Source organism: Peromyscus californicus, unplaced genomic scaffold, assembly GCF_007827085.1.
Source record: "Peromyscus californicus insignis strain IS unplaced genomic scaffold, ASM782708v3 Scaffold_6__1_contigs__length_162567912, whole genome shotgun sequence".
In the NCBI taxonomy this organism is placed as follows: Eukaryota; Metazoa; Chordata; class Mammalia; order Rodentia; family Cricetidae; genus Peromyscus; species Peromyscus californicus.
This window is the reverse complement of record NW_026294584.1, coordinates 60003787-60031509: the sequence shown is the minus strand read 5'-3', so window position 1 is coordinate 60031509 and position 27723 is coordinate 60003787. Positions and strand designations below refer to the sequence as shown.

At 48.9% G+C, this 27723-nt stretch overlaps 1 protein-coding gene across 1 annotated transcript; it reads left to right on the top strand.

The window, feature by feature from the left end:
• Positions 1 to 154: 154 nt before the first annotated feature.
• On the top strand, positions 155 to 6310 carry Znf467 (zinc finger protein 467). The gene is given in 7 exon segments (XM_052718986.1): positions 155 to 422; positions 675 to 750; positions 1384 to 1497; positions 2104 to 2217; positions 4449 to 5176; positions 5178 to 5435; positions 5437 to 6310. Coding segments are annotated over 6 exon segments (1776 nt in total). The 5' UTR covers positions 155 to 422; positions 675 to 716; the 3' UTR covers positions 5965 to 6310.
• Positions 6311 to 27723: the final 21413 nt, after the last annotated feature.

The following is a 27723-nucleotide window of genomic DNA, read 5'->3' as shown; positions in this document are numbered from 1 at the left end:
GGGGAGAGAGGGCGGAAGACTGAGGATGAGGGGAGGGGCAGAGGGAAGGCTGCCAGGGAGGGGGGAGGGGAGTCTGCTAAAGGAGGGGCAGAGAACTGGTTGGAGGAGCAGGGAAGTATAAAAATCGGGGAGTGTCCTGGCCTGGTGTGGGGGTGTCCTAGCCTAGTTAGTCCTATGGGGGCTGTGTGGCTTTGAGGTAGGGGTTTAGGGAGAAGTTAGTCATTTACTACCTCTGCAAGGACCCTGTTCAACACCCCCCCCCCCCCAGTATCCCTAAAGTGACACTACTCCCCCAAGGCTGGCTTCTGTTTCTCTAGCTCCTGCCATGATGGCTGGAGGTTCCACGAGAAGTTTCCCACTCTCCATCTTGGTCTCCCACCCTCGATCCTGAGAATTAAGTGGTCTCTACTTCCCCAGGCAAAGTGAGTCCCTGCTGATGGCCTTGGGGCTGGTTCTAGAGACTTGACAGGTGGGACAGGGGCTGATGTCTATAGCCAGCCAGAGTCTGCAGAAGGCTCCACGTCACTGGGTCCAATCTCAGAAGTCTCTGCTCCAAGTGCGGTTTCCCCTGAGTTCCCTCACCTGTGCCTAAGATATCACTCTGGTGCTCTTGGGGACAGCTGAGACCTAGGTGGAGGCTGACAGGAAGATTCTGAGCAGGGCTGTCTTTTTAGGGTCTGTGGCCTGATCTCCTAGGAGAGCCACTCCTGGTGGCCATGAGAGAGACCCTGGAGGCCCTGAACTCCTTGGGTGAGTGGGGACAAAGGAACCAGGAGGGTGGGAGTTGCTAGGCATACATGGTGTAAATGCCATCCTCAGGAGTTGACAACCCTGAGCCCTTGGGAGTCTGGAGAGGCAGTCTGGAGAAGTGACTATCATATGTCTCTGACCAGACCAGGATGGTTATACTAGAATGTCTGTATGCATGGGATTCACAGAGAACTGGAAGCTAGGAACAACAAATCACTTACTACACTTCCTTGTTTATTGTGTTTATCTTTATTACGTGCACATGTACATGTATGGAAGTAAGGCCAATTTTCTGAGTCTGTTATCTCCTGCATGTGGGTTTTGGAAACCAATGCAGATCATTAGGCTTAGTGGCAATTACCTTTACCCACTGGGCCATCTCCCCAGCCCAGCACTGGAAGTTAAACTTTTTTTCTATTTCAAATATTCATTTTTTTCTTTCTTTCTTCCCCCCACTTCAATTAAAGGGGCTGAGGTTAGTAACTGGCCAGGCTGCTGGGGAGCTTGGGCAGTCCTTTGTCAATGCAGACAGGAGATACCCTCCTTCCACAAGCCACCTGGGGAAATGCCCCATCTCTGATACCAGTTCAATACTAGAAGCTTCATTTGAACTCATCCCTCTGCCTGTAACAGGATTCTCAGTGGGACAGCCAGAGATGGCTCCCCAAAGTGAGCCCAGGGATGGGTTCAATAATGCCCAGGGGAAGATGTCATCTAGGGAAGAGAGCACACTGCACTCATGCTCAGGTAAGTGGGGACAACGGAGGTCTCGGGAAAGAATATTCCTTCTTCCACAAGCCATCCATTAAGCACCCATTCTGCCCATGCTATTCTGGACATTTGGAACACCTTGGGCACAAACAGACCAGGTCCCTCCCTTCGGGGAGCTTAACCTTAGAGGGGACAGTAGTCAGCCAACAAGAAATTTAAACACAGTAAAAGTTTAGAAGATGGGAAGCGCTGTAGGAGGGATAAAGCAAAGTGAGAGGGACCTTGATGGATGCAGATGGGAGAGGCAGGAATGCCTACCGCAAGATCTAACCTGGCTTCTCACTCTATCTTCCACACATGTTTTGCCTTGGAACTGGGAGGTCTAACTGCTTGGATCAAAGGTCTTTCCTTACTTCCACCTCCTCATAAAACATATAGTCCAGAAATTCCTCACAGTTGTGGCTCTTGTGCACCCTTAGCACCTGCTTTATTCACTGGGAATTTGCTTTTGCAGGAATGGCAGAGGATAGAGTTCTTTGGGTGGGTGGGTGGGGGGTTCAGGCTTGCTTCCCAGTACCAGTGGGGACTGTCTTCTGTCTGTGATGTTTCGGGAGTCCTTGGGGACATCCTCTTCTTTTCCAGGGCACGAGACCCCAGGCCAGAAAGAAGGCATCCACACAGAACAAGCTGAAGCTCCGAGCATGGGCAGCCAGGCCTGTGCCCCACAGAAGGCTGAGCCTGCCGGCTCTGTGCCAGGTGAGTCTTCTGATGGTCTAGAATCAAGCAAAGGGACCAAAGACTGCCGAGCAAGTTCCAGGGCTTCTCTCTGAGAGGCCTGTGTTCCAGGCCCTGTCTCCTTTGCTCTGTAGAACTTTAGAACTCCGAAGGAGTTGCATATCTGTGGATGGTAGAATGGGAGAGGAAGGTCCCAAAGATAAGTAACCCACTTTAACCCACTTCTAGAAGTCCCAGCTTCCCTCATCATCTCCCCCAGTTCATACATGCTGTTGCCCTCTTGGATTATAATGGCCACAAAGATTCGCTGCCTCTACCATGTGTGCTCCTTTTCTCAAACCTCTGCTGTTCTTCATAGTACCAAGGGTCCCCAGTCTTTAGCCCTCCCACCTTAACCCCCACCCCCTCCCCGTCTGTAGTCATTAGCTCATCTCTCCCATTCCCCAGGCAATCACTCCATGGCCCTACCCATCACTTCTTCCATTCATCACCACTTGCTTGAATGGCATCACTCACGCAACAAGGGTTTATTTAGTGCCTGCTGCACAAAGGTGTCGAGTGTGGCAGGAAAAGACAGGGCGTCTAGCTGCACAGACCTGGGTTGCACCCTTGTTCTGCGCTAACCTGCTGAATGCTCTTGGGGTGGTGGTGCTGTGTTTCCTCCAGGGTGATTTGTTCACCTATCATCAGGGTGACAGTAACTTCATGGCTGGCATGAAGCTTTATGTCACTGCATGCACACTGCCTCTCCATAGTTGGCCTCAAATAAATGGTCACAGAGATGATTTTGGTCAACACATAAAGACACTTTGTTATTGGACACAAAATTAGAATTCAAGATGTCTCCCATCCAGAAGCTAAAACGTAGCTGGGATGCTGTTACTATGAGGCAGAACAAATAGTTAAATCAACAATACCCAGCCACAGGCTTTTAATTAAGCACAGAAGCTAATATTAACGGTAATTGCTACAGGAATTATGGTAAAGGATCCCTATCTGCTGGACACGTCAAAGTGTTGCTTTGTGTACTGCATTGTGAGAGAAGCATAGATTTCAGAGGTTGCAAGTCGGGCGGGGGAAGGGAAGACCTTCTTGGTTGAGAAAGGACTTCCAGGCTGGAAGCAGGAAAGGTGATAGGTGACAGACTGAAGAGCAGCAGAATGAAAGACAAAGCCGCAGGCCTGGATGAAGGAGGCTGGATGAAGGTGTGGGAGCTCGGTGCAGCTAGAAGCTATTGCTGATTCTTGAGCAGAGGAGTGGCATGGAGAGGAGAGGAGTGACATAAGAGGATAAGCAGACAGTGATTTGGAACCAGTGAGTTAGAAACTGGGAGTGGATGTAATCTGTGTGTAATATGATCAAGGCTCAGCCTATGACAGGCTTTCAGGGCCAGACAGCACTCAGATCATGTGGCTCAACAGTTCTCGGGCAAGATTCACTGGGGGACGTGGGGGCGGGGGGCTTTAAAGGAAGAGGACGATTCCTCTGCATGCATGGATGCATTTTGTGAGAGTTCCCTAGGAACTTGAATCTGCCCTTGGGCTGAAGCTCTCCTTGAGGCCTCTCGGGGCTTCTCCCAGCAGAGGAACACTCACCAGTAGCCCCAGCCAGCAAGCTCCAGTCTGTGTCCTCATCCTTAACTAGTGCCTTGATTCTGTAAGCTCCAGCCTCTTTCATAATGGGACTAACCAGTCCACCAGAGCAGGAGGAAGGGAGCTGAGTAGTGGGCACCAAAGGGAATGGAACCTCAGAAGGGAGCATTTGAGAGGCAGGAGGGAGCACAGGGGTGCCCTGGTGCTCAGGGAGGAGCGCAGGGAGAGGCACAAGGTTCCAAGGCCGTTCTCCCTCCTAAGGTTAAGGTTAGCTTGGGGTAGCTAGCCAGGATGCTGGGGGCAGTCTCAGGATGATGGAAACTCAGAGAAAGCTTGAGGACAGAAGCGGGCAGCAGTCCTTTTCTGGAGGTAGGAGGGGAAGGGTGTCTACTAAGGATTCGAGGGAAAGTTCCTGAGTGGGGGAGCTGGCCAGCCTGAGAGAAAGGCCCCAGGAGGGGCCCTGCTTGCCAGCAGATTGGATGCAGAGGGAACACAAAGTGGATGAAAGAGGACTTTGGGGTTTACTGATTCCCAGGAAACTTTGTGTGGGGTACAAAGAGGACCAGACTGCAGGGATACTGAAGTCGGGAGCCTATTGGGAAATGAGTGTGCCCATGGATGGGCTTTCAAACCATTCTTTTTTCCTTTTTGACTGTTCAGGGGAGGAGTGGATGATTCGGAAGGTGAAGGTAGAGGATGAGGATCAAGAGGCAGAGGAAGAGGTGGAATGGCCCCAGCATCTCTCTTTCCTTCCCAGTCCTTTTCCCGCTCCTGACTTGGGCCACCTGGCTGTTGCATACAAACTGGAGCCAGGGACTCCGGGGGCTCTAGGTGGGCTCTCGTTGTCGGCTTGGGCCCCGATGCCTGAGAAGCCTTATGGCTGCGAGGAATGTGAGCGGCGTTTTCGAGATCAGCTAACTCTGCGGCTGCACCAGAGGTTGCACCGGGGCGAGGGTCCCTGCGCCTGCCCGGATTGTGGCCGCAGTTTCACGCAGCGCGCCCATATGCTGCTGCACCAACGCAGCCACCGCGGAGAGCGTCCCTTCCCGTGCTCTGAGTGCGACAAGCGGTTCAGCAAGAAGGCCCACCTGACCCGTCACCTGCGCACGCACACCGGCGAGCGGCCCTACCCGTGCGCAGAGTGCGGCAAACGCTTCAGCCAGAAGATCCACCTGGGCTCGCACCAGAAGACCCACACCGGAGAGCGGCCCTTTCCCTGCACTGAATGCGAGAAGCGTTTCCGCAAGAAGACACACCTGATCCGCCACCAGCGCATCCATACGGGCGAGAGGCCTTATCAGTGTTCCCAGTGCACACGCAGCTTCACGCATAAGCAACACCTGGTGAGGCACCAGAGGGTGCACGATGCTGCTAGCCGTACCCGGTCCCTCTCCCGACGCTCCTGCTTCTCCCCATTCTCCTGCCCCGTCCCCTCCTGGGCCCAAGCCTTTCGCTTGTTCCCACTGTGGCCTGAGCTTTGGCTGGAAAAAGAACCTCGCTACGCACCAGAGTCTGCATCTCACCGAGGGTCGCCCTTTTGGGTGCGATGAGTGTGCACTGGGCGCCACCGTAGATCCCGCCGCCGCCGAGCCCTCAGCCTGCGCTCCCCACGCTCCTGACTGTGGCCCGGGTTCGGGGCCCGCGGCGCCCCCCGCGCACCAGCTCCGGTGAGCGCTCCTTCTTCTGCCCCGACTGCGGGCGCGGCTTCGCTCACGGGCAGCACCTGGCCCGGCACCGGCGCGTGCACACGGGCGAAAGACCCTTCGCCTGCGCGCAGTGTGGCCGCCGCTTCGGCTCGCGGCCCAATCTGGTCGCCCACTCTCGGGCTCACAGCGGCGCCAGACCTTTTGCCTGTGCGCAGTGTGGCCGCCGCTTCAGTCGTAAATCTCACTTAGGCCGCCATCAGGCAGTGCACACGGGCAGCCGCCCCCACGCTTGTGCGGTCTGCGCCCGCTGCTTCAGCTCCAAAACCAACCTGGTCCGCCACCAGGCAATCCATACGGGCTCCCGCCCCTTCTCCTGCCCGCAGTGCGCCAAGAGCTTCAGCCGCAAGACCCACCTTGTGCGGCACCAACGCATCCATGGCGAAGCGACCCTCCCAACCTCAGCCTCGAACCTCTCGACTCCAGCCTGGCCCAGTTCCTCCGAGGTTGTGCCTCCTCCAATCTTCTTTTAAGCGAAGTTCTGACCCGCATCCTTCCTTTCCTAACAGATTTGGAAAACTCATGCCTGGAGACTTCGTGGGCTTTCAGCAGTCTGACTTAGGTTGCTGCTGAAGTACCAGGACACATGTCATTGTCCTTTCCATAAAGTTGAGAAGTCTGAAAAGCATACTTAGCTCTTGACAGCCGTGACAAAGAACATGCAGAGAGAACCCTTCCTTGCTTTGGAAATCGGGCATTTCTGGGGATCAACTAGGTGAAGGGGAGACTGGGCAGGAAACCTCCACCTAAAGGGAAAGAATAGTTATTTATGTACTTGAAGTTCATTAAAGTTCAAATCTGAAGTTTGGGACCGATTGAGCCAGGGGTGGAATGCCTGACCAGTTCAGTTACTGCCACTCCAGCCACAGAAAAACTTCCCGTCAGTCCAGGGAAGTTCAGCTTAGCTAGCTGGTTTGCTGTTCCCAATCAATGTGTAATGTGTCCAGATGCCAAACAACCACCCCAGTCCGAGTGTGTGTGTGTGTGTGTGTGTGTGTGTGTGTGTGTGTGTGTGTGTTTCAGAAATTTGGCATGGGAGGATGGAGTGTGGACTAGAGAAGGCAGAGGGGGCAGGCTGCCTTTTGCATTGTCACTGCAGGCGCTGGGGCACATACCACCTGTTTGCAGCGCTGCAAGAGGCTTCCCAGAAGTACCCTCTCCTGCACCTGCCCAGGAGGTACAAAAGTAGGCATCGCTTGGGCAGGTCATAAGGGTTGTTTCTCTATGGCACTCTCCACTCTCCTCCTGGTGAGGAGTGCTTGAGCCTGCAGGCGCTGCACTGCACAAACCCAGCGGGTGGGGGGAGGAGAGGCGGGGGAAGGGCAGACAGAAGCACTGGGGCTGGCTGGCAGTGAGGGGAGGGGGGCGGGCCATAAGTTTGGAGAGAACTGTTTTGGATTTGACCTCTCCTCTGCCTCATGGGGGACCTGGAACGAATTGATTACTCTCCCAGAACTTCAATTTCTCATTAAAATGAGAATTGGTGTTGACAAGGGCTGAGACCCCATCCTATTAAGAGATCACTGACACCCCCCAGCAACTGTCTCCTGGGCTCTAAGCACTGGGACTGGTAGGAGCCAATGTAGGAAGGGTCCTTCCATCACAGCTTAATCGAGCTTCCCGGTCTGCATTACTGTTGCTGTGATAAAACACTGACCAAAAAGCACCTTGGGCAGGAAAGGGTTATTTGTTTTACACTTTCAAGTCACAGTCCATCCTTCAGGGAAGTCAGGGCAGGAACTCAAGGCAGGAACTGAAGCAGAGACCAAGGAGGAATACTGCTTATTGGCCAGTTCTTATTGACTTGTTCAGTTTGCTTTCTTAAAAAACCCAGGACTACATGCCTGGGGGTAGCACTGCCCACAGGAGGGCCTCCCACATCAATCATTAATCAAGAAAATGCCCCCACAGACTTACCCACAGGCCAGTCTGATGGAGGTATCCTCTCAATTGAGGTTCCCTCTTCCCAGACGACTCTAGCTTGTGTCAAGTTGGCAACAAAACCAAAACCTAATCAGCACAGTGGACTGCTTGAAGGCAGAGTTAGGACCCCAAAGTCCAAGAATAGTCAAGGGAGGATGGCAGGATGCCACTTCTAAAGTCATGCCCGAAGAAAGGGCACTGGAAGGGTGGGAGTAGGAAGACCCGGATTAGGTCCAATCCAAGATCCAGAGAGTGGCAGTGCTCAGCACGAGGAAGGAGGAGCTAGAGGTGGCCTGAGAACCAGAAAGGCCATCCATTGTACAGGAGTTCCCACTGTATCTAAGGGAATGGGGACACCAGGTTTTAGGCATGGCCATGTTTACATTCACTGTGGAAAGATGTTGGCTGGAGATTGGTTTATCAGTCACCCATCTGACACATGGCAGGGACCTTGGACCATGGACGTGTCAGGAGATGGAGATGGGTTGAATTCAAGAAACACTAGGCAGTTGGTACAGGACTTGCTAAGAGGGATAGTGGAACCAGTGGGTCTGACTTCCGCTTAGCCGGCTAGCTGACAGCAGCCTTTCCCTGAGAAGTGTCCATCAGATGGGGAAGCAGACTTATGCTGGGAGAGCAGTCTTCTACCTGCTGAGTGTGACTTGTAGAAAGGAGGCCGTATTGATACAGAGCTTGGGATAAGGTGAGCTGGAGACAGGTGATCTGGAAACCATCAGTGTTTCAGAAGCGTTTAGGTATTAGATGCTCTCCTCCTGAGGAAGTTAGTATGGTTCAAAAAAGGAGAGCTTGGACTAAACACTGGTGTGAAGCACAAACAGTGAGAGAAAGACACTGAGAAACCTGTAAAGACTGGGGTGGGGAGCACCCAGCATGGAAAGGAGGACCCTGAGAGGAGGTAGCAGGGATGCATGGACAACAGTTCCAGGAAGGAGGAAGCAGCTAAAGGCTGGAGGAGCACAGTGCATGAACCCAGGGTCCTGCACCTAGGCAGTGGTGTGCAGCATCCCAGTGGTTGGGTGAGTTTCAGCTGCAAAGGTGAGTCCCAGAAGGAAGGTCCCAGAGCAGGCGTAAGCGAAGGAGACCTGGACATGGGTGAGGGAGGAGGGAGTGTCAACGGGGAAGCCTCTTTTGCTATAAGGCCAAGGGCATGAATACATGGAAGGTTTTGTTTGTTTCCTGGCTAAGAACGGGTAGGTGACTGTTGATCCATGTGTGCGTGACTATCAAACAGCACTTCTTCCCAGCCCTAGCTGTTGGAATCCCCACCACTCCCCGCATTCAAAACCCAGCTCAGCTGCTCTCTGAAGCGGCCCACCTGGCCTCTGGGGTACCGAGCCTGCAGGATTTGCTGAAAGGCGACTGCGCAGACTGTTCGACTCATACACGCGAGTGCAGTGTTAGACCACTGCTTCCCTTTCTCCAAACATTCGGGAGTTCTTGTGTAACAACAGCTTTTTGACCCTTCAGCGTGTTTGATGAGCACTACCATGTGCCAGGCATTTCTGGGATTTCACATTCTCTTCAAGATTCTCCATCCAGCAAATCTTTTGTCTTCTGAACTTGTTTGCAAATAGTTGAAAGTCGTTTAGTGTCAAGTCTGGCGATCGAAACAAGGGACAAGTGCTCTAAACCGAGTGGGACTGATGGTACAGGGCTTCCATCCCAGTCACTGTGGAGACTAAGGCAGGAAAATCAGAAGGGCAAAGACTACCTGGGCCGCAGAGGGAGTTCAAGGTCAGCCTGAAGAACCTAGGGGAACATGAGGGGGAAAATGGGGGACTGGCAAGAAGACTCAGCAGGTAAAGATGCCCACTGCCACGCCTGCATATGATCCCAGGGACACACGGGGTAAGGAGTGAACTGCAAGTTATCCGCTGACCTGCACACACGTGTTATGGTATGTGTATGTGTGTGTGCACACTAAATAAATAAAAAGAATTTTAAAGAGTTCTGGGTTTGCAGCTTGGTGGTGGAACATTTATCTGGCGTATGCAAAGCTCTGTGTTCAATTCCCAGCCCTCCTCTGCCCAAGATCTGAGTGAAAGGCTGGGGCTTTTGGCGTTGTCGCAAGGAGGAGCTGTAGACTCAGTCAGAGGTGTTCTTGCTAAAATGAATACCCACTCTTGCGTTTCTCCAGGTGCGAGCCATCCTTGGTACTGGTATTCAAAAATAAGAAGTAAAACACAAATTATAGGTGTGTATTTATGTATGAATGTTTCATCTATAATGGAACATTTCATTATATTAGCCAAAATGCATTTAGTCTCCTCCAAATCTTTAAAAAAAAAAACATAATTCTTTATTGATTCTTTGGAAATTTCTAGTCTCCTCCAAATCTTGTTCCACATAAAGATTGTCTGTGGTAAACAGGTGTGAAGCAGAAAGTCTGTCGTCCCAGCATGCAATACAGACATGTATAGATCATTCCACCTGCCTGTGAGGAACTTACAGTCTGACTGGAGACGAAACATCAATGTCCCACAAGCAGAGGCTCTGTGTGCTCCGCCCGCCTTTCCGGCGTTGTCTGTTGTCATAGCCGTTGGAGGAGGAGCCAGGGGAAGAGCTGGGGAGTTGTTTACATGCCGCCCTCGCACCGCTTCGCCCTGGCACCGCTTCGCCCTGGCAGCTGTCCACTTGCCCGGAATGCTGCTGCTCCCTCTCTTCTCTTCTCGTTCCTTCCCACGTGTCACCGTGCTTGGGGAGCCAATCAGGGACCAAGATTGGCAAGGGCAGAGCAAAGCGAGTGGACTTTAGCAGCACCTACTCCAGATTCTAGTGAAATCTGCCAATCACATGACCCGCAGGACACAGGAATCTAGCTTTAGCCAAGCCTCTGGTGTCTCCTCCCTCTGAGGGAGGGGTAGACACAGAGAGCTGCTGGTCAGAGGGATCTGCCAAACACGCCTGCAAATCTCAAGTCAGAGAGAGTCTAGGTGTGTCTCTGACCAGCTCAGACAAGCAGGTAGAGCGACTCTGGCATTTTAATCCTCTGAACTTGTAAATCCACCCAGTCCTGTGCAAACATTGTAGGAAACAGCACAAGCCCTCGATCTCATGACTTTGATTCTTCAGATGTAAGACAAGCTATGTCCTGTGGATGACCCTTAATGCTGAGTGCTCTGGGATACAGTAAAGAAATAAGAGTCATGGCCCCAGACTCAACAAACTTGAACCTGAGCCGAAAGAGAAAGTTAAAGCTTCACAGCATGCCCATCATCTGTGGCTGGGCAGGCACAGGTATTGTGTCCTGTTCAAGACCAAAGGGCAGAAAAAGGGCAGGGTGTAGGCTGGAGCAGTCCAGGGTGTTTCTGGAGGGAAGTGTGCCCTGGGTGAGTTAAAATGGCTAGAACTACAAGCAGGAGGCAGAGGACTTGGGATCAACCCCAAGGCCATTGTGTAGGGCCTTGGGCCATAGGAGGTCAGCTTTATAACTCTAGGCAGTGATGAGAACCGGTTATCCTTCTCAGGGTCAGTTCAGAGAAATCCTACTTCTCCTGCAATGACTGATGTTAAAGCTAATGGATATTGTCTTAGTTAGGGTTTCTTTTGCTATGATGAAACACCATGACCAAATAAGTTGGGGAAGAAAGGGTTTATTTGGCTTACACTTCCACAGCACTGTTCATTATCAAAGGAAGTCAGGACAGGAACTCAAACAAGGCAGGATCCTCGAGGCAGGAGCTGATGTAGAGGCCATGGAAGAGTGCTGCTTACTGGTTTGCTCCTCATTCATAACTTACTCAGCCTACTCGCTCTCCCCCCTTCTCTCTCTCTCTCTCTCTCTCTCTCTCTCTCTCTCTCTCTCTCTCTCTCAAATTTATCTGTTTTTTTTTTTTTACATAAGTGCTCTGTCTTCATGTACACCTGCATGCCAGAAGAGGACATCAGATCCCATTATAGATGGTTTTGCTGGGAATTGAACTCAGGACCTCAAGGAGAGCAGCCAGTGCTCTTAACCACTGAGCCATTTCACCAGCCCCTCAGCCTGCTTTCTTACAAAACCCAGAACCACCTGCCCAGGGACGGTACCATCCACAGTGGGCTGGACCCTCCTCTATTGATCACTAATTAAGAAAACGTCTCCATAAGATCTGACTATAAGGCATTTTCTCAGTTGAGGTTCCTTCCTCTCTGATGACTCTGGCTTGTGTCAAGTTGACAAAACTAGACAGTACAGAGACGGTAGTAACTGCTAACAGTTCCTCATTATATAAACATCACACCAAACCCACATACACGCAGTTACTACTGTCCATTCAGAAAACAGAAACTGTCCAGGGAACAGTGACTCCCTAGTCTTCCCATCTGACGGTCTCTGCCAACCTACATTCTACTTTTTCTAGTTATCTGACCATTAGCACTCTCTTGTAAGTTGGATTGTATAATATTTGGGCTTATTTCACTTAGTAAAAAATCTTCAAGATCCATCCACATGGTAGCACACACCAGAATTTCCTTTAATTCCTTTTCCTAAAAAAAAAAAAAAAAAAATTGAATGCACTGTGTGTGTGTGTGTGTGTGTGTGTGTGTGTGTGTGTGTGTGTGTACCACAATACACACGTAGAGGTCAGAGGACACCTTGAGGGAGACTGTTCTTTCCTTCCACCATGTGACTCTTGCATATTTTATAGTAAATGCCTTAACCCACTGGGCCATCTTTCAGACATAGTATTCCTTTATTTTTTATTGTAGTTTTTAAATATGGGTTTGAACCCAGTTTTTATTTATTTATTTTTTATTTTTTAATTTTTTTTGACCAGCCTTATTTTATTTTATTAGATTTATTTATTTATTATGTATACAATGTTCTGCCTGCATGTATGTCTACAGGCCAGAAGAGGGCACCAGATCTCATTACAGATGGTTGTGAGCCACCATGTGGTTGCTGGGAATTGAACTCAGGACCTCTGGAAGGGCAGTCAGTGCTCTCAACCTCTGAGTCATCTCTCCAGCCCCCCAGTTTTTATTTTAAAGGTTGAACGATATTCCATTGTGTGTCTGCAGTTGTTTCTCTGTTCATCTCAATGATACAGTTTGCTTTTGCCTCATGGCCATCGCGAATGATGTTGTACCCCCTGGCAGAGAGCGCCCTCACATTCCCGCACTCTAAGCTCAGATTCATAGACGGACCTAGCAGGTGAATATGTAAGACAAGTTTGTGCAAGATGTCTGAGGAGAAGAATAAGAAGAGATGGCTTCTGCCTGGATGGTCAGGTGGCATCTCTGAGATGAAACAAATTGCCAGGAATATTAATGCTGTGGTCTGGGCCCCTGGCCATCCAGGCAGCATGGTTCCATGCACCCAGGGCATCCGGTCCATCTCCTGGAAAAGTAGAGGAGAGCATCCTCTCCTATGCCTGTGACTGTGAAAACAGTGCTGTAGCAAGTAAAGCACAAAGCATTTCTCAGTTACAAACACTCCCTTTCCAGGAGCGACTGTCAGTTTCAGAGACATGCTAAGACACAGGCCTGGAATCTGTGACAAGGTGTGAGTGACAGACACAATTTAAAGCAATTAGAAATGAACAGGCTGGGTAGAGACCAGTTTTCATGGAAAGTGTGTACTGCAGCATGCTGAATAAAGGCACTTGGGATGGGAAACAAGTGTCCCAGCAGGTGACGCAAAGGGAAGGCCAGCTGTGCACAGACAGGTAAGATTCTGAGAACACGCCAGGACAGGGGACAGGAAGGTTGCAGGATCTTGAAATGTGCTCCCAGAACAGGTGGTGGAGACTCGCAGGAAGAGACACTTTGTATCAGACGCAGGTGACGCCACAGGCCCAACACCCAGCCTGGGTGTGTGAGAATCACCTGGGAGTTCCCTGTCTCCTAACACTGCCTTCTTCTGCCCCCACCACCCATGCTTGCCTTCACACACACAGAGGGGCATGGTCTGCACCTAGTGCCCCTCACCAAAGGTGCCACATTCCTTTTCCGGAGTCTTTTTAACAAATACCAGGGGCTGGGAGGCTCAAAATGACAAAAGCAGCTCCTGTCCTGTCACTGGATTGCAGGTTGGAAGACTGAGGCCCGATGCTGGCCGGACCTCCAGCCCTCTGCTTGGGTGGATGATGAGGACTCTGCTCTGTGCCTCTATCCTATCTACCCTTCCTGGTGGATGCTTCTCCATCTCCCCTTCTGACCTCCAACACTTCCCGAGCCATCATTCTGTGGGCATCTGTGTCTTCTCTTCTTAAGGACACGGGTCCTATTGGATTAGACCCAATCTAATGACTTCATCTTAATTTGATTACCTTTGCAAAGACACTATTTGGTGGATACATGGCCTCAGAGCTGTGGGAGGTCCTGAAATGAAGGCTCCAGGTGCCTGGAGGCTGGGAGCCGGCTCTGGAGGGCATATCACTCGAAACAGGTGCAAGACAGAACTATATTTTTGCTTACGCAAGCGATTGGTTGTTTTGTCTTTGAGAAAGGTTCTCACTATGTAGGCCTGGCTGGTCTGGAACTTACTATGTAGCCAGGTTGTCTTCCATCTCAGAAAGAACCACCGGCCTCTGTCTCCCAAGAGTTGGATGGAATTAAAGGTGCGTGCCACCATATCCAGCCTTCGTGGACATTTTTATGCCTCAGACAGATTCTTGCCCTGTTCTTCAGAGGAACTCACAGTTCATCTACTTATTGATCCTTAGGACTTATGAAGACAAAGCAGGGTTGGAGACCATTCACACACTTCTGTGAATGAGCAGCTTTCCAGCGCAGCCATTGTGGGAGGGGCTGGAAGGGTGACTCTGGGGAAGGGCTGTGGGACGCTCCCTGGGGAGAGGTGGGAATGTATGACAAGAGCTAGAAAGGCTGAAGAGTGGCCTGATGAGGGAGGTTAGGGGTCCCAAGATGCTAAAGATTCGGGGTGCTAGACCCATAGAGGAGATAAGCGGAGCAGATTAAACCAACTGCCCAACTGAAGACAGAGCCTTCAGGTTTGGGATTAGGCCACCCTCGGGGCAGGAGACCTTCCTGGTCAACAACAGGACACCGATTTATGTAATGTGCTTATGTAATATTGTTATGTAATATCATTAGAAGCATCATCACAAATTGGATTCTACTTGAGGTTCTGCAGAAGCCAGACCAGGGATCCCTTCCAACCCTGCAAGACAGCCCCCGGGGGTCAGAGCCCTCTTTCTCTACCAGGAGTTCTCCCAGGACTCAGGGGCCTCAATCCCTGTGATCTTTAGGGTCTCCCCACAGGATCTGGATTTTTAGATAGATGAAACCAACTCCATCCTGGGTATCCCTGGTATCTTTTTTCTCCAGACAGAACAACCCTCGGGTCCATTCAAAGACCTCTTCTCCACCTACACTTGTACTTCTGATGCTGGCACCTCAGTCAGGCTTGTGTTGGAGAGACCTGGGAATGTTCTCAAACATGGCTCTGTAAACTTTTGTGGACCACTAAATACTTTAAAAAATGTTGTTAACACATTAATTGTACATATTATTGGTGTTGGTGTGAGATTTTCACACAAGCGCAGTGTGCACCTTTAATCCACACACACCCATGCCCCCTCCAGGCTTTGTTTTTTTGTTCACTGCTCTGCATTCAGGTCCATCTCACTCAGCTTCCTCACATGAGAGAGAACATGCATTATTGCCCTTCTGTGTCTGTTCATTTCACTCAAAGCTACTTACAAGGAGCACACATGACTCAAAGGCCCTGTGTTACTGAAAATCCTACCCACAAGGAGTGACAACTTAGGAAGGGTGAGTTCCATGAGCTCTTTACACTCCCAGCAGACAATTCAGCAGTTCAGTCTCTTCTCCCCAGCCATTGTTACTTTTGATATAACCTTGGGAAGGGAGGCTTGTAAATCTTGTAAGTTTCGGGAGCTTCCTGAGACTTTTGAGTTTTGTTTTATTCCTGAGCCTTTTAAGTTTTATTTGCTCCCTAAGTCTTAATGAACCTTCTTTCCAGAGACAACAAAACAGCTATGCAACACCCTTCCCTTGGACAGCTGCAACTGTGTGTCCCGGGCACATATTGTGCCTCTCCTGCTGTGTGTGGCTTGTTTCAGGAAGGAAGCAAAGCAGAGATCTCATCCTCACTCCCACTTTTATTCCTAGCCAAGGTCACAGTTGGGAGCTACACAGGTTCTGTAGGTGATGTCCCAGGGGAAGCACTGCTGATCGGAGCAAAGGATACTCATGGGAACAGTCAGGTAGGTACTTAGGCATCAGAGAATGTGGGGGAGGGGTGCAGCTAGACTCCATGTAGCACCACTACATTATCTGCCTTTTGGTCATATAGCTAGTTAAATGAATTGTACTTAGCAGGTGGCAAACAGGAGCTGAACAACACACCAGTCCCGAACCAAGTGGGAAACAACAAGCCTTTATTTGTTTTGATTTCATAACATATAGTTACTCTTTTACCTGTTATGTGAAGGGACACTAGCCCACTTGAACATGTGGCTATGGCAGCCCTTGCCCTTCTCTCAATGCCCTCTGCCTGGCTAAAAACTGTTAGATTACATTCCTAAGGCTAGCCACCAAGGTCTATTCCCTTTTTTGGCCACTTCTTCCTCCTGAGGCTGACTATCAAAGGCTAGCAATCGAAAGCCCACTTTGGCTCACCTAATGAACATGCCCAATTAAAATTAAACACCTCATCCTAACATGGAGTTTCTCCCTTTACCTCTATAAACCACCATTTGCCCATGTGCCACATCTGTCTCCTCTCTATCCAGAGGCTGTCCTTTGTCCCTCTGGGACAGATATCCCTGTCCCCCTTTCCCTTGTCCCCTTCCCCTTCTCCCTTATCCCCCATCTCCTTTACCACCACATCCTAGTCCATTCTATCACAGACCTCCCCTTTTTTTCTTCTTAAGAATGACACCTCAGCCAGGCGGCAGGTGTACGCCTTTAATCCCAGCACTCGGGAGGCAGAGCCAGGCGGATCTCTGTGAGTTCGAGGCCAGCCTGGTCTACAGATCCGAGATCCAGGGCAGGCTCCAAAGCTACACAGAGAAACCCGGTCTCGAAAAACCAAAAAAAAAAAAAAAAAAAGACACCTTAAGGTCGTTTGCTGCTGCTTTTCCGCCTGAGTCGGAGAGCAGCCATTTTTTTCTTCCCCACTTAATGAAGGATCTCTCTGTGCAAACAGGTGATGGGTGTGATTTGTGCCTAGTGTGGGCTCTGGAAGGGAACCCCCGCTGTGCGGGCATCCTCTTCACTATGACAAAAGCAACTTAAGGAAGGAAGGGCTCCTTTGGCTCATGGTTTAAGGGGGCACTGTGTCTTAGTCAGGGTTCCTATTGCTGTGAGAAAACACCATGAGTAAAAAGCAAGCTGGGGAGGAAAGGGCTTATTTGGCTTACACTTCAGCATTGCTGTTCATCACTGAAGGAAGTCAGGACAGGAACTCAAGCAGGGCAGGACCCAGAGGCAGGAGCTGATACAGAGGCTATGGAGGGGAGCTGCTTACTGGCTTGCTCCCCATGGCTTGCTCAGCCCATCTTCTTTAGAACCCAGGACCACTAGCCCAGGGATGGCACCACCCACCATGGGCTGGGCCCTCCTCCATAGATCACTAAATGAGAAAACGCCTTATAGCTGGATCTCATGGAGGCATTTCCTCAGCTGAGGCTCCTTCCTCTCTAATGACTCTAACTTGTGTCAAGTTGACACAAAACTAGCCAGTATAGCAGTCCATCTTGGTGGGCAAGTCACAATAATGGTAGCACCAGGCACCTGGTAACATTGTATCTTCAGTCAAGAAGCAGAGAGTTGATTGCTGATGCTCCAGTTTTCTTCCTTTCCCTCTTAAAATTCACCCAGGACTCCAATTGGGACACCCATATTCAAGGTAGGCCTTCCTCCTCAGTTAAACACCACTCTGAATATACAGAGGTACCCAAAGACGTGTCTCCAAGGTGATTCTAAACCCAGCCAAGTTAACGATGAATAGCGATGACCGCACGTGGGCTGGCAGTTAGGGGAGGGCTGTGCTGAGTGGCTTTGGCTGGCCTTATTTAGAATACATCATACGGCTATAATCATCTTAGGTTCTTGGGACTCCAGACCTGGGTGGTCGGAGATGTCCCCACGGTCAGTCTGGGGATTGGTTCTTGGGCTGGCTTCTCTCTTCCTCCAGGAGTTTGGTCTGTGTTTCCCAACAAGATAGCCTGAATCAAAGAGTGGGAGCAGCCTTTACTCCAGATCGCATGCAATGTCATTTCTGCCGGTTTCTCTTGAACACATCAAGTTATCAGCCATCTTTGTTGACAGTCTCCTGTACCCACTGCTGGAACACGTGTTAGGTGGATCCCAACAGAGCTTGGGTGTTTGAGTGGTTCCCCTTCAGCTATTGCAAAGTTCAGTCTTATAACCTAAGGCTTCCCCTGTCTCACCAGCTTGGTGACTTTCCCCCTGGTCCTACTGAGGCTGTTCAATGACAGGAGAAAAGGCCCAGGTCTCCGTGGTCTCTGTCTTGTTTTCTAATCCTTCTCTACTGGGACACCATGGACTCTCCCACAAGAAGACACGGATTATGAAAAGAGAAAGAAAAGATCACTTGACCCATTCATTGTCATCTGGCAAGGGACCTTTGTGTGGCTGGATGCTGTTGGAATACTAACCTTTTATGTTCTCAGAGGCTCTGCTGAGTTCTGTCTCTGTCCTGGCATGAGACCACATGAGGGTCCACTGTTCTCTGATGGAAGGCCACCTTCTTCATTCTGAATTGCTATAACAGCATGCCTTGGTCTGAGTAATTTATAATAAATGCAAATATATTTGGCTCATGGTTCTGCAGACTGAGTATCTCTTAGCCAAGTTACCTTGATGTATAACATTGACCATTATAACAGCTCAACTCAACTAGCAAAGATAAAAAAGAAAATGTTGATTCAGTAAACCCATGGGAAGGCTTGTTTGGCAAAGCAGGGCAGAATGAGAGGTTTATGAGGTAGTCCCCACGAGAGAAAACAACAACAACAAAAAGAAAGCATCTGAGCCATACAGTGCATACGGCCTCCTGAAAAGTAAGATGGGGGTCAGGGGAGCAGGCTCATATAGATGGATCCTCACACCTCCACACTCAAAGTCTCATTAACTCAGCAGGGAATTCTGAGGCAAAGATAGCTTGTCAGATGAGTCTGCTGGGGGCAGGAGAACCAAGCCTGGTGCCCTGCCATGCTGAGATATGGCTGGTACTTCCCAGGGAAAGTGTGCCCTGGGATGATGAGCTGAGGTGAATCCCGAAGACCAGCGTCTGCAGACAACCAGCCATTGCTTTCTTGAACTGAGCAGCACTGGATTTAGATGAGAAATTCAAGGGTGAGATCTCTCCAGTTCCTATAGGAATGTAGGGCTCTGATTCAGCCTCGGGAATACCAAGAATCTGCTTCATTTAATCCCAAGATTCCCTCCATCTCTCATGCCCTTTACTCCTGGGTCAGCCCTCACTGGAGACCAGCCTTCTCCACATGATAGGAAATATAGTCAATGAAAGCTCTCAGGATCTGCTGTTTATGGCTTTTGCTAACCAAGAGAGTAATGCACACACTCTAAAATGATTTTAAGTTCCTGATCTTGAAGAAGGTATTCCAGTTGGTCCAACTTGGCTAGGTACTCCCTTTTGGATCAATCAGCAGGTACCAGGGACAGGACCACACAGGAACATGGCAGCTATAGGCCATGCTGGTGAAGTAAGAAGAATAAAGAGCTGCTTTTTCCTGAAGAAGAGTGCCACTAGGCAAATACAAATTGCACATCTAGTCCAGGCATGGTGGTGTAGGCCTCTAATCCCAGCACTTGGGAGGCAGAGGCAGGTAAACCTTTGTTTGAAGCCAGCCAGGTCTACATAGTGAGTTCAGGCCAGTCAGGGCTACACAGATACCTTGTCTCAAAAACAGAAATAAAAAATTACCTATCTATTCTAAATAGTCAGTATACCTTGTCTCCACTTCCTCACTCCCATTTGCCACTAAACCACTTGCAATCTGAACCTCTGCTCTCCTTCTCCTACTGAAGTAACCTTTGAAGTGGCAATCGACAGTCTCATGGTCAGTAAATCTGATTGTCCCCAGGCTAAGCAGATGACTTACCTATCTCAGCTTCAGCTTCCTTCTCTGCAAAATAGGGATAAAACAACACTTTATTGGGTTGACACTAGGAAATAAAATAATGCAAAATGATGATATAATGTAACGGAGGGCACAGAACATTCTGGTTGTATTTCTTAGCTAAATTTAATTAAAAAATAACAGACAATAAACCATTTGATAAAACCATTTAATTTCATCAAACTAATCAAGAGCTAGTCCCAAATCTTCAACGCAAGTCCTTATTAAACACACCTGATGAGGCTAGCACATAGCAAGTCTCAATAGAGCTGGTGAGACTGTTCAGTGGGTAAAGTGCTTGCTATGGAAGCTCGAGGACCAGAGTTCGGATCCCCAACACTCATGTAAAAGTGGGTGTGGCAGTGCACATCTGTGACCCCAGTGCTGGGGGTGGGTCAGAGGTAGACAGATCCTAGGAGCTTGCTGGCAAGCCAGACTAGCCTACATGGTGAGTTACTGGTTTAGTGAGAGACCGTGCCTCAAAAAAAGGTAGAAAACAATAAAAATGGGCATCCTGTTCTTGGCCTCTGGCCTCCACATGTGCACACACAGGCAAGTGCACTCTTGCACACACATACACCGCACACACCCCCTCTTGAGTGTGAGCAGGTCTGGGACTTGGCCTCTAAGTGACAGTTATGGCAATGCTGATGGAGGTCGCTGCTCTCACACCACGTAACACGGGGCTAATTTGCTAGCAGAGCTTCTCTCTGCAGACCTGATGAGGAAGTGTTGTACTGGGAAGCCTGTGGCAGAACCTTGGGTGCTCTCCCAGCGTCTGAGAACAGCTCTCTAGCTGAGCTACTAAGAAGCTGACTCCTCTCTCCCTCAGTCCTGCAGCCCCAAAGAAATGAAATCTGCCAACATACACCCAGAATGTTCCGTGCCCTCTGCCATATTACCATCATTTTACATTAAATGCTGGTAATTCTAGTTCTAGGAGATCTCATGCCCTCTTTTGACCTCCCAGGGCACCTTCACTCAGGCACATGGGGACGGACACACACACACATACACACACACAAACACACACAAAATAATAACAAAATGTGAGGGGAAAAAGTATAAAGAAGAAAAGGAAAATGTCTTGTATGCCTCTTGTGCTTAAGTGTTTGTTATATGCTTTATCTGCACCGTGCACTTTTACAAGCTTACACATCCTAGCAGGCTGGGAAAGTGACCAAGACTTTGAGAAGTCAGGGGCTCGTTGGGACTCGCATGCCTAGATCCTGAGGCCTCTTCTTTGAATTTGAGGAATCCTTTCAGACAGAACTTTGACAGTGCACTACAAGAGATTTTAAGATGTGAAATAATGCTGTGTGAGTCTGGAAAAGCCAAACACAACCACAATTACATTTTAAAAATGTCTCAGCAAGTCTAAAAAGGTATGCTGCTACCAGTTGTTTCTTTGGTGACCTTTCCTTTCTGTGTCACTACTTAAAAAGAGCAACTTTCAGCCAACACTACATTCTAACTAAGACTCTTGCAGCAAACATCACGTGTTCTTCAGCAGCATCTCTTTGATTCTCACGTGACTTTTGTCGTGTCATTTGCACTTCTGCTTGCAGTGACTGGTCCCTTACCCGACTCAGTGGTCTAGGGTCTGTTCTCAGAACACTAGCTGATCCTTGTTAAATGCTGTGTGTGCCTGCATGCATGCTAGTGTATGCACGGTGAAGTGTTTGAATGAGAATGTCCCTCATAGATGCAGCTGTTTAAACATGTGGTCCCAGCTGGTGGCGCTGTGTGGGGAGGTCTGGGCGTGCAGCCTTCTTGTTGGAAGGAGCCACTGGAGGCTGGCTTTCACAGTTTAAAGCCTCCTGCCACTTCCAGTTTGCCCTCTCTCTCTGCAGCATGCTTGCAGTTGAAGACGTGAACTCTCAGCTTCCTGCTGCTGTGCCTCTGCACCATAATGGAGTCTCACTTCTCTGGAACTGTAAGCCTCAATAAACTCTTCCTTCTACAGGTTGCCTTGGTCATGGTGTAAACTGAAGCTGAGACAGGTGAGTCATCTGCTTAACCTGGGGACAATCAGATTTACTAACATTGGTCACGGTAGTGTTTTATCACAGCAACAGAAAAGTAACGACACATGGGAAAAAAGCATTACACATGGAAAGATGACTGAGTGTATTAGAGTGTGTGTGTGTGTGTGTGTGTGTGTGTGTGTGTGGTAAGTGGGGTAAGGCCACGGCTATACAACTAACTAAAGACCAGATGGATACAGAACTAGTTTGTTCTGTGTGTGAACTTCAGCATCTGTTTGCCCATTTGTCTTAAATACTCGTTTACAAGCATTTCCTTCAATGTTGTTGAGCAGAACAGAGGAAACACTTTCCCTATGACCATTCCAGAACATTCTCTTCTGCCTATTGGGGCTTCTGCATATAAAAAGGTCATTGCAGCTGGGCATGGTGTCACACACTTTCAATCCCAGAATTGGGAGGCAAAGGCAGGCCATCTCTGTGGTCTGAGGCCATCGGGTTTGTATGGTGAGTTCCAGGCAAGTCAGGGCTACAGAATGAGATACTATCTCAAAAACAAAAATAAAAACAAAAACAAACAACAAACAAAAAAAAACCCATCACTGCAAAGATAGACCCACTCAAGGAACCATGGTGCCGAGAGAACCAAGAGGCAGGATCGAGGAGGCACCGAAGAGCTAAGGAGCAGAGGTGCCCGTCAGAGGCATGCCCGCCCAGGTTTGGGTGGTCTCACTTTTGAGAGTTTTTGGAGTCTGATGGGCAGTTTTCATGTCTTGGAGTGGCTTAGACATTGGGAACAGAACTCTGATTAGGCCTGTCTCTGTTCACAGGAAGCAGGAAGAGCATGGAGTCTGACTCCCAGAGGAGAACCACTTTGAACTGCGTCAGATGTAATCAAGCTTGCAGAGCTCTCAGTCAGCTGTTAGACTTGGACCTGAGAGGGAAAGCTGACGTACTGGGAGGACAGCCAACAGAGGATGAGGGCATTAGGAGAAGAGATCCGGGGAAAGACGCCACCGAGACTCCACCTTGGGAGCCCGCAGACTCAAGGGACTTGTCCAGTACTGCGAAGGCCATCTTGGGCACTGGTATAGGATACTCCATTTTCTGGAAGAGCTGACCACATTGTGCTGAGCTGAGCTAGGTCCCACAGTGCTGAACTAAAGGATTCCTAAGATGCTGTGGAGCATTAAAAGTCAAAGTTACAATCAAGTATAATACTGCATGCTACAGTCCTGGCACCCAGGGACCTGAAGCAGGAAAATAGCAAGTTTGAGGCCAACTGAGGCCATACAGTGAGACACCTGACTGAAGATAAAAGTTAAGTTTCATCTTTCATGGAAGACAGACTTGTCTAAACTTTATTTTCTCTGGTTTCTTGGTGGTGGGGATGGGGTAGGGGTGTGGAAGTGAGTGAGTAGAACAATCTTCTGGATGATAGCACCTGATAGCTGGGGCATTTAGCTTGTGCTAGATACCTCAGCGAGCCCTCCTGTGAGTTCACTCAGGATACCCAGTAACATCTTTGGGTCACCACAGGTGCAGAAGGGCAAAGACTCTTGGAAAGGTTGGACAACTGTGGTTTCAGTTAACATCCTTGCCAGATTTAATAAATGCATCTTCATCAAGAGCCATGGGTTCCAGCTAATCCACACTTCTTCCCCGCCACAGCCCCTGCTTGCTCAGAATATGCCATGCCTAATCAATACACCTGATTTCCCTACTGGCTTCTGCTGTAGGCCCTAAAGACCCTGGGTTCTTTGGGGCTCTGTGGTGGTACACCTCCTTTTTTTTGCTTTTTCCTTCCTTTTCTTTTTGATGTGAGGTCTCACATGGCCTATGCTAGCCTTGACCTTTCTGTGTAACCAAGGCTGGCCTTAAACTCCTGGTCCTCTTGTCTCACCTCAGAAGCGCTGACTTTACAGCTCTGAGTGCCATCATATCCAGCTTTTCTTTGTGATTATTTTTAACTTTTTATGTGTTTGAGTGTTTGCCCGTATGGATGTCTGTGCACCACATTTAAGTCTTATGCCCATGGGGGATAGAAAAGGGTGTCAGACCCCCAGGAACTGGAGTTATAGATGGCTGTGATCTGCTGTGTGGGTGCTGGGAACCAAACACAGGCTCTTTGCAATAACAATAAATGCTCTAAACCACTGAGTCATCTTTCCAACCTTTCTTTTTTTTAATATAAAAAGGATTTGTTTAATGGGTTCACTATTATTTAGAGGCACTGGATTTATTTTAAATGTTTATTGTGGGGGCTCAAGAGATGGCTCAGCAATTAAAAACACTTATGCTCTTGCGGAGGACGGGATTTGGGTTTCAGCATCCACACTAGGCAGCTCACAACTGCCTATAACTCCACTACCAGGGGACCCAAGGCCCTCTGGCCTCTGAGGGCACCTGCATGCACCTGGTGCACATAACCTCACACAGGCACATATACATAAAAATAAATATTTACTGGGCACCTGTTGTATGTCAGGTACTGTGGAAGTAGCAGCTGAGGGAGCAGGAGTGGACAAAGTGACATAAATCTATAAGGAACACAGCGAATAGCAACATGAATAAATACAATAGCACCTTGTCGGCTAATGCTTCCGAGGAAAGCACATCAGGAAGGGTGAGGAGGCTGTGGGCCAGATTACAGTTCTAACAGAGTGGCCAGGGAGGTCATACTGAGGAGGTAACATTTACATTTAGGGACAACATACGTTTAAGTGGCACAGATGAATAAACACAACAGTTTCTATAGATGCTTTCCCTACCTTTCCTTTTAGTTTTTGAGACAGGGTCTCACTGTGTAGCCCTGGCCGGCCTGGAACTCACTATGTGGACCAGGCTGGCTTCCAAGTACTCAAGGTGTGCACCAGCATGCCCGATTTACATGGCTGTCCCTCTGAAGCTACTAATCGTGTGATTTTTTCCCCTTTAGTTTATGATGGTGGTGGGTTACCACTGCAGGTTTCCAGGTGTTAAATTGGTTTGGGGTCTCACAGATACACTCAATGTGACCATGACTTTCTGTCCTTCTAATGTTTGACTGGTTGTTGGTATTCTGATGTGATTTCGGCTTCTATGGACTCTGAGGCTGGCGCTGATGTCCTTCTCCTGGATTGTCAGCAAGTTTTGGCTTTAAGGTTGAGGTAGCCTCATATTATTCCTACTCTTTGGTTAACCCATGAGGCTGTTGATTTCTTCTGAAGGAAGATGTTTGGTGAACAACTTTTTCAGCGGTATAAAAGCACTCAGGTTTTCTGTCCTTTTCAGTCCGCTTGTACTGTTTTGTGCTTTAATTTTCTTCTTTCTTTTTTTGAGACAGGGTTTCTCTGTGTAGTTTTTGGTGCCTCTCCTAGAACTCACTCTGTAGGCCAGGCTGGCCTCGAACTCACAGAGATCCGAGTGGCTCTGCCTCCTGAGTGCTGGGATCAAAGGCGTGCACCACCACCGCCCGGCTTGTGCTTTAATTTTCAAGGTCTTGGCAAAAAGTTCCTTGCATCATCTTGTTACCCTTTACAGCCCATAATGTCTACAGCGATGTCATCTTTCACTCCTGAGACACGTTATTTGTGCTTGTTTTCATCAGTGTTTTACCACAGGCCAGTCACTAATAGTAGTTTTCACAGTACAATCTTTATGTTTTGAATATATAAAAACATCTGGGATTTGCTATTTGACTCTAGCCTAGAAGGTAAACTGTAGTCAGAGAACACATTCCATGTAATTCCAGTACTTTTAAATTTGTTTAAACTCGCTCTGGGGCTTAGACAGTTAGCTCAGTTCTGCCCTGTTCTGCATATTCGTGGGAACAGCAGTCCTGTGGTGCAGGAATTGAGTCAATTGTGTTAATCAGCTTGTTCAAAATTTTGGCTTCTTTCCTAATTTGTCTTATCAATTTGGGAAAAGAACACCAAAATCTTCCAAAGAGGATTGTGAATTCAAATGTCTTTCCTTCTAGTCCTTTGGAAGGATAAAATTGGGAGAAGTGGAGTATGAAAAAATTTCAAAAACAAAAACACGGGCTGGAGAGATGGCTCAGAGGTTAAGAGCACTGACTGCTCTTACAGAGGTCCTGAGTTCAATTCCCAGCAACCACATGGTGGCTCACAGCCACCTAATGAGATCTGGCTCCCTCTTCTGGTCATACATGCTGTATACATAATAAATAAATAAATCTTTAAAAAAAAAAAAAAAAAAAAGAAAAAAAAATATTTAAAAAAAAACAAAAACAAAACAAAAAAAAAAAAAAAAAACAAAAACACACCACAGCCAATCTAAAACAAGACAGGAAAGAAGGAAAACAAAACCAACCCAGCCAACCAGCCCCAAACTCTGAAAGTGGGACAAAGCCCAAACACAAAGGTGAGTTCAAGTGTAAATATATCAGTAACCGATGCCATCTAACGGGCTAAGGCCTCCGAGAACAGAAACCGTCAAGGTGGATTATGAGGGAAAAGCCTTGCAGCCACGGGTCATTAGAAGGAGCCACATGTAAAATCCAGAGATCAGCTAGTCCGGAGTTAAGTCACATTACCAGTGGGCGGCACTCAGGTGGAGCAGTGACTCGCAGGGTGCTGTGGGAAGTCTCTGGTGGTCCCTGCGGTTACTTCTGCCAGCCTTCCATCAGCCTGCTCAGTGAGCTGGACCCTCCCACTTTTCTGGCCCATGGATGATAGAAGGTCCCCACCCAGGTGTGGCCTAGGGTCACTTCCCAGAACAGTAGTGGACACACCGTCTCTGGCCCCCACCTCCAGGCCAGTAGATCTGCAACAAGTTTAACCAGGTTGTCCCAGAACAAGCCTGTGCCGGAACTGTTCTCAGTGAGTCCAGAAGGCTTTCTGGTTATCAGCGGTGACAGGAGCAGGTCCTGGAGACTTCCTGCAGTGTGAACAGAGCAGACACCACACAGCTTCAGCCGGTTCCATGCTCATGTTTCAGCTAAAGTTTTCTTTAAACCCGTTACACTGTCCGACTGGATCTGAACCACTTACTGCCTTTACCTGTCCTAAGCAGGCACAGCAGAGGCGAGGACTTAACACCCAGCAGAAGACAGGCCCTGGCAACTCAGCCCCGCACCGCTCTTTGTTCACTTGTGCTGGCTGCCTTCAAGGCAGATGTGCCACGCAGAGCATCACGGTCTCTGGCTTAGAAAAAGAGTCACTCAAGCAGGGCAGACCAAGGTCCTGTCCTAGCCAAGGCCACGCACATCAGGCCCCAATTTGTCTCATTAATTTAAGAACGCCTAAGTCTTCCAAGTAGGATTATGAATTTGAATGTTCCTTCTTCACTCTCCGAACCTGTCTTACCCCTGCCCATTGGCACTAGGAACACCAGCACTGCCCCACTAGCCTGGAGATGCAGCTGCCCATTCCTTACAAGTGGAGGCCGCAGTCTTTGGTTTTCTACTCCAACCTGCAGTGAGCTGGACTTGTTCCAGCCAATGCCCTGTGCGTACCTTGTATTACATTCCAGGTGGACTTCTTGGGGGTATGCTTTAGTCTCTAGGTCAGTGGTTTGAGAACCTTCCTGATTCTGTGACCCTTTAATACAGCTCCTCATGTTGTGGTGACCCCCTCCCCAAGCATAAAATTATTTCATTGCTACTCATGTTATTTGGCTACTGCTATGAATTGTAAATATCTGATGTGACTCCCTGGGAATGTGAACCATAGGTAGAGAAACATGGCTCTAAAACACTTTAATGATCTTTTGTGACTGTGTCTGCCCAAATCACACTCACCAAGTCCCAGGCCTGAAGGGCACTCAAGTCTTGGATATCTCCAGAGACCATGACTTTAGAGTGTCACAGGGCAAAGCAGCCACAAGTAACTGCTTATGGTTGTCACGGACAAGGCATGTCACCCTGAGCTTCAGCAGCCAGCTCAGGCCCTGGCCTTCCCAGCTCCCATGGGTATAGGTGCAGCTCCTGAAAAGTCCTCAGGTTCAAAAGGAATTCAGATCAACTCCAAAGGACAAGGTGAGTAAACGTGGATGGCTAGCCGTGGTACATTACCAAGCATCTCACCAGGGCAGAAGCAGATGGAGTGACATCTAGTCAGCCAGGCTAAACCCAAGAGTGGCCCAGGCCTTAGTGTACTATGAGCTAGATGGTGCCCTCCTCCCCGATTATATGCTGAAGGTTTAATCCTAACAGGCACGTCCAACCTGCACATAGCTGAGAAATGCTACACATGCAACCCAACACAAACCTGTAAAC